The following is a 6,675-nucleotide window of genomic DNA, read 5'->3' as shown; positions in this document are numbered from 1 at the left end:
TACTTTATTTTTAATTCAACTGTGAGAAGGAAAATTATCTTTATATAATTAGATATTAAATTAGACATTTTAAATGAAATAAATTAAAACAAAAACTGCGTAAAATTTTCTCTAAAGCATTAATATTTTATTTAAAATTTTGCTCTGATTTATTTGACTGTTATATTTGTCAGTGGTATAATATAATAATATAAAATTAGCTTATGTTATATAGTATTAGAGTTAGGAAGAAATGCGTTATTTATAATATCACTATCGTTATTGTTACAAGTTACTTTTTCTGCACCAATTTGATATAATAATATTATATTTTATCATTAGTATAACTGTAATGATAACATAGATTTTTTTTTTTTGAGTAACAATAATGAATATAATAATGAGTATAACATTTTTTTATCGTTACTTTGCACAATGCATAGAATATATAGAAAGAATATACATACATACATATATATATATATATAGAACAGGTACATGCAAATACAAAAAAAGTCTCCAAAACTTGATGGAAAACTAACGAAAATATTTCTTTTTGTGTGAAATAGGAACTCTTCGCAATGAACATTGAAGTAAATAAACCTAGCTTCGAAGAGAACTGTACTGCATTGATGGAGACCAGAGTAGGATATATCGATATCATACGTTTGCTTCTCTCTCATGGTGCTAATGTCAAAAAGTGCTCATTCCGCTAATAATAAGTAAATAATAAAAATAATTGCATGCTAGTTAATCATACATCCTGTATCAAATATTTTCCACTTAATATCATGCATTTGATTTTTTATCTTTCAAATATTTTCAATGTATCAGTTTTTTTGATATTACATTGTGTTCACTTGGATTGTTAAAATTTATATATCTAATCTATGTAGTAATTATATATCTAATCTAGGAGATTTCCCTCTCATATGCGGGTCTGCTGATGGGAACAAAGAAATTGCGTGTGTCCTATTGGAAGCAGGAGCCAATGTTGAACATTACAATAAGGACGGTTGTACACCTTTGAAGGCAGCAGCAATAATCGGCCATGTTCCAACTGCTAGAATCTTACTGGAGCAACGTGCAATACACATTCCAATGAATTTAAAGAGTCCGCATCAACATTTGCTTGTTACAAAGGACACTTAGATATGGTTCGGTTTGGTTTATATAATATCGAAAACAATTATCAGCGCAGTTTATCTTTGTGCATTTGTTGGTAATGTGAATCACGACTCTGAAATATATCATAAGGCAGCAATAGAATTTTGCACACCTTTGTTTTTGTTTTAAAAAAATATTCGATTTATAAAATAAAAAAACCAATGTATTATGTTATATTTGTATACTCTAAATTTTCGCACATTTTACATCACGTTATGTAATATAACATTTGACTTGTATTATTTGTAATATTAACATAAAAGTATTTGTTCTGTTTTGTAACATTTTATATATTACTTTATTGACAGTAATAACTTTTATAATTTTAAGTATATTTTATCAGACATGTCTTATAAATATATATTCAAATTTTGCAGTGTAAGTCACTGGTAACAGAGGCCACAAAAAGTGTTGAAAGAATTTATGTCAAAAAGGTTTTATTATAAATCTGGTCAAATTTATATATTGTTTGTAATTAAATTTCTCTTATAAAATTTTATTACGTATATATGAAAATCTATAACATTTCTCACTAAATAAAATTTGTAACATACATTCTATATGTAAATAACATATATTAACATAAATATAGACATAAATAAAATAATTATATATGGAAATACGTCATTTTCATTTCCTATTCGCTGGTTAGTATGGAGCCAATCAAAGAATTGGTTCCATTTTTAAGTCTAATTTGGCTTTGTTGAACAGAAACAAATTATTTATTAACTAAATAATCGCCGTCGTTGTGTTTGATCTTTCCATTTTCGTCAAAATTTTGGCATTCTTCTACTGTATCTTTATTGTAAAAATTCAATTTATTTACTATCGAAAAAGACAAAACTGAAGAAATTTTTCTACGTGAATCAATCTTAATCAGTCTTACCAGAATTAGTCTTAAAACAACTCGGGATTAAGACATATATCCAAGACAAAATATCTTGGAAGACAAAAATATCCAAACAGAAATGTTTTGAATAAATGCTGCAACAATAACTAGATAAATATAAGTATATAATAATAAAAATGTTCCTTGGTATTTCTGAAACGTATAATTTAGATCGAGGAAGGACGAAAGAGAAAATTTTATTGTTGCAATATTCTATCGGACAATTGAGAAAATTTAGTAAAAAAAGAATCTATATTATACATTAGAGATTAAACAAATTATTAATTCAATTTGCGGCGAGTTTCACAGAGAAAAATGTTCAATATAATAAATGATCTGAGGAGAATTTTTCATATAAAAAAAAGTCAAAATATATTTTATTTCATCCGTCTCTTTGTATTATTCTTCCCTCTCGACTTCATCGTGCATTTATCGCGGCTGATGTTATTATCGCGTTATATTATCACGCCAATTATACGCCAGTTAACCATCGGGTGATTATTTCAATATATTGTTGTCAGTAAGTGGCTTATTTCAAGCAAAATGTATATTGAGGGAGCATGATTCTCTTTTTTTCTTCAGTCGAGAACGCGCGATGAAAATCAGAAAACCGGAGAGCTCGTTCGCCAGAGAGCGCAATTGAAGTTGCGCGCCACCGTGAACCGCGCCGAGAGGCGTTGAATTGCACGGGCAGGCACGGAGAGAGAGACCGATATGCGAGGAGCAGCCGCGAGTCGAAGCATCCGGGACTATCGCAGTCAGCCATAGTGGAAATGGCGGGTGTTAGCTTACGTGAATGACGGCGACTGTGCTCTCGAGAGCAGCTTCTTGCCGAAACATCTCGAGCGGATGAGTGTACTGTGTGTGTTTCGCGGCACGAGCATACCAGTAACGGAGTAACTGTGTATCATATGATTTATCTGGAGGGTAAAGATGCAGAATGTAGCACAAGGAACGACCTCGGATAGCCAGAAGCACGAAAAGCAGCCAGCAGTAGTAGCTACGGCAGCAGCAAGCGTTCCCCACGATATCGGAAAGACGTCGTCGACTCCCCAGTCTTCGAATTCGAGCCCCACGAAGTCGGAGACCGAAACCTTCTCGGAGCTGCAGCCGCGCTTTATGACAGACTCGTCGGAGAGCGAGGAAGACAGCGTTTCCGAGGTAAACGCCATAAGCGAGGTCCGTTAACGCGACGTGATAAGATATCTGTGAGTATGGTGTGTAGAACGGAGAATGAGAGGATGAGCGAGAAAGAGAGAGAGAGAGAGAGAGAGAAGAAAGGAATGAGTAAGGAATGATCGAGAAAAAGCGAGAAAGAGAGAGAGAGGGAGAGGGAGAAAGATTGTATGTGTATGTGTCATGTATGTGCGCGCGAGAGAGAGGGAACATTCGAGTCTATATCTGTGCCTGTCTCTTACGCGTGTGCAAATGTGTGTATGCGCGAACGTGGTGCCGAGCAAGTGTCGTTCCTATGAATCGAACCGAATATCGTAAGTACTTTTCAGCGAAAACGCGTCGCGAAAATGTAGTTCCGAGAACGAACGTCAATCTCCGTTCCTTCCTCTCGCCTCGTTGTTATCATCGTCATCGTCATCATTAACGTCATCTGCATCAACATTGCACCAACATCGACCACGTCGACGTCGACATTCGCCAATTCGTCTAGTTCTCGTCTTTATCATCGTCGTCGTGGTCTCTGAGAAACTTCGACGAACGACTACGTGAGTTTTAGGAACGCTCCCCGCTCTTCGGGGATCGGTGGTGTCAAAACTCTCGTGGAAACTCTGTCGAGCCTTCCCTCGTCGCTTCTTGCGCTGATTTTTCCGCATTCCTGCAACAAAACATCCTCGCTGCATCCGTCGTCGACAATATTAACGATATTATACGCGTGCACGCGCTCATATATTACGCGAGGTCGATCGTAACGATCTCTTTACGTGTGAACGCGTATGAATGTATATATATATATCTCACCACATGCACGTCCATGCGTATATCGCGGCGGATGACCGCGTGTGTGCATGCCGTGCGTACGTGTGCACGCGTCGTGTATCCACTAATGCGTGCATCGTCGGTGCACATGCGATGTACATGCGTAGAAGATATTCGTCAAACGGAGAAAGCCACGACGATTCTCCTGTGTTGCGTCCTCGCGTCGTTGAGCCGACACGGTCACTGTAACATTCGGCGTAGAGAAAAAACACTGTTACAATTAGCGTTTTCGAAAGATTCAAACGTTATGCGAATCACCGCATTGACCGAAATCATTCGACGTGTGTATATACGCGAAATATCAATGATACCACTTCCACTTCAAGTTATTTTTGGGACGAACGTTGCATTGTATCTGCATATTCGTGTCGCAATTTAGATTCTGTATCTGACAGTTTGGTAATAGTCAGTGTTTGAGAGGGACGATCTGTGCATTCGCGTGTGCAAATTAAATATTTCTAATAACTCGAACACACTAACTGAACATACAATATCGAATTAATCAGTGGAAGAGTTCAGGAGCTTTGAACACGATGCTTTCGACCCCAAAATGTCTGGATCGGAATTGGAAAATGTTATCCGATGTCTTCCGCGTGTATACACAGTGTTTCGACATGTGCACGAAACGACAGAGCGCAGGCATGCCGTGAAGCATTTTTCTCATGAAAATCGAGCCCGATTATCCAGATTAACGATTTAGATTCGTTTCGTTTGGAAACACTACGAAACACGGTTATACGTCGATATAGCGCGGGCTAATTTCTCTTACATGCGAAAGCTTTTTTTTTTGTTGAAAATTTAAAATCGCAAGAGTAATTTTGATTATAATGTTAGAACATACACGACGTCTCTCTGACGGGCTGAATCATAAACAGAAGAAAATGACGGGCGGTCGGTAACTCGAAGTCAACTAATCTAGACCGACGATGCAATCACGGATGCTGAGGTCTGCCTTTTATCACTGCTAACTCTAGCTCGATTTTTCTCGTCTATGCACATTGTAGACAGGACTATAATCCGTACAGAGAGAAAGAGAGAGAGAGAGATATCGAGTCGTCGATCTAGATTAATTCATTTCAGACGCGGTCGAAGCCAAAGTCCGGCTATGTTCGCGTCGATTAACGCTAACCTTGCTTAACCTCGTTTACCTTCTTAGTCTGCATCATACGTAAGATCTATAACCTCAAAAGAAATAGAATTAGCTATTAACCTGGATTTAATTTGGATCGTCAGGTGCTAATGTGAAATCGTCATTAATACGGGCTTATCGATCAACGTTGACGAAGATTATCCCCCCCCCCAGACCGCCTAGATTTTTCTTATGTGTTTATACTACGTCAGGAAGAATGTATAACCTGCAAAGGACAGATTCCACTTGACTAAAAAAACACCGAGTCGTCGAATCAGATGAAATCAATACACAGTACTCTTGAATACGATTGAGATCAAAGGCTTGCTGATCTTTTGTTTCCTTCGTACATGTATCTGTCCTTTGACAGAGACAGTTCCTCGGATAGGGAATCCCTCGAATCGCCATTCAGATGTAATTCAGTTGAGATTTTTAATCGACACTGAGCTGGTGCTCAACCCTTCCGCGTCCATTTATATTTGTAGACAGGATTATAATCCAAGTAGAGTCATAGGGTTCAGGATATTTAATCTCGAATGCAATCGGGACGCGATCTTTCCTGTCGTTTATCTGTATTATAGATAAGAGGCCTCCAATCGCTCATTCGAGATCAATTAATTGAAATGCAATCGGGACCTTAACTCGAGTTTACTTCGTTTCTCCGCTTTTGTACGTAGAATCGCAATCTAGAAATACACAGAATCGTGTTAAGCCGGAGTAATCCGAGTCGCATCTCCGATTGAAATTGATCCAAATCGATCGTCAGGCTGATTCTACCGGCGATTTCTGCGCATCGACTTGGCAATTGATTCAGTCAAACATACTTTCGACATTTGTTTACGGAATGGCTTAGATACTTTTCATTCTTTGTTACACTTCGAAACGCAGACGATGTTCAGCATTTTTTAAAAAGCGGGATCCTCTTAGTGGACGTCAATTGCGTCACAAAATTGGAGGAAAAAGTGTCGATGCCATTCAGCAGACGGGACACGGGACGATTTATTTTTCAAAGAATCTTCCAAAGCACGTAATAATCTAACGTAATGATACAAAGTACACTCGTCGCAATTATACTTTCTGCACTTTTCTCTTTATCTCCCTCTCTCTTTCGTGATTCACTTTGCGAAGTGACGGAGAGACCTTGTTTCAGCGTTTTCTGTTGTTTCGCCCGAGAGACGAGAGCGATTCAAAGAATGAAAACGCACATCGACCATCGACGGCTTACGGACAATTCATTATAATACGCGTCGATTGACGTTAACAAGACTCGGTCTTGAGGATCTGTGATTGGGCAGAGGCGCGTCCGTTCGGACGCGCCTTTCCCTCGATACCCTTTGTCGTCACACGTGTCGGCTCAATCTGACACCGCTCACCAAGTTGTCTTCGCTATATACCACGCTAGATGCCGACCTAGGTACGTGGATGGTAACTCTCGCATGGTCTCTTAACGCGGAGGCATAAAGGGATGAAGGTGGAAAAGGAAAAGAGGTGAAGAAAGTCAAGCTTGTGAGGGGGGGGG

At 38.4% G+C, this 6,675-nt stretch overlaps 2 protein-coding genes across 5 annotated transcripts in view; one reads left to right on the top strand and one right to left on the bottom strand.

Annotated features, from left to right (window-relative positions):
* Window positions 1–2,423: 2,423 nt before the first annotated feature.
* Window positions 2,424–6,675, top strand: part of LOC106741180 (ankyrin repeat domain-containing protein 17) — a 38,284-nt gene continuing 34,032 nt past the window's right edge. For all 4 annotated transcript variants that reach the window (XM_014612896.1, XM_014612895.1, XM_014612894.1 and 1 more), the window contains exon 1: window positions 2,424–3,196. In XM_014612896.1, coding sequence (XP_014468382.1) covers window positions 2,969–3,196 — 228 coding nt within the window. In that variant the 5' untranslated portion in view covers window positions 2,424–2,968. The remainder of the gene's footprint in view (window positions 3,197–6,675) is intronic.
* LOC106741187 lies at window positions 3,558–4,200 on the bottom strand. The gene is made up of 2 exons (XM_014612910.1): window positions 4,010–4,200; window positions 3,558–3,866 (listed from the first exon to the last, which is right to left on the bottom strand). Exons 1-2 carry the CDS (start codon window positions 4,056–4,058, stop codon window positions 3,580–3,582), a joined length of 336 nt encoding a protein of 111 aa, XP_014468396.1. The 5' UTR covers window positions 4,059–4,200; the 3' UTR covers window positions 3,558–3,579.

This window comes from Dinoponera quadriceps, unplaced genomic scaffold, assembly GCF_001313825.1.
Source record: "Dinoponera quadriceps isolate SergipeBrazil2010 unplaced genomic scaffold, ASM131382v1 scaffold475, whole genome shotgun sequence".
Taxonomy (NCBI): Eukaryota; Metazoa; Arthropoda; class Insecta; order Hymenoptera; family Formicidae; genus Dinoponera; species Dinoponera quadriceps.
This window is presented reverse-complemented; position numbering and strand designations above follow the sequence as displayed.

Excerpts from the sequence above, each read along its gene's own strand:
- LOC106741187 (XM_014612910.1), bottom strand. The coding sequence starts at position 4,058 with ATGCACACACGCGGTCATCCGCCGCGATATACGCATGGACGTGCATGT. Across the intron at positions 3,867-4,009 it reads TACGCATGGACGTGCATGTG|GAATGCGGAAAAATCAGCGC; the intron begins GTGAGATATATA and ends GTTTTGTTGCAG.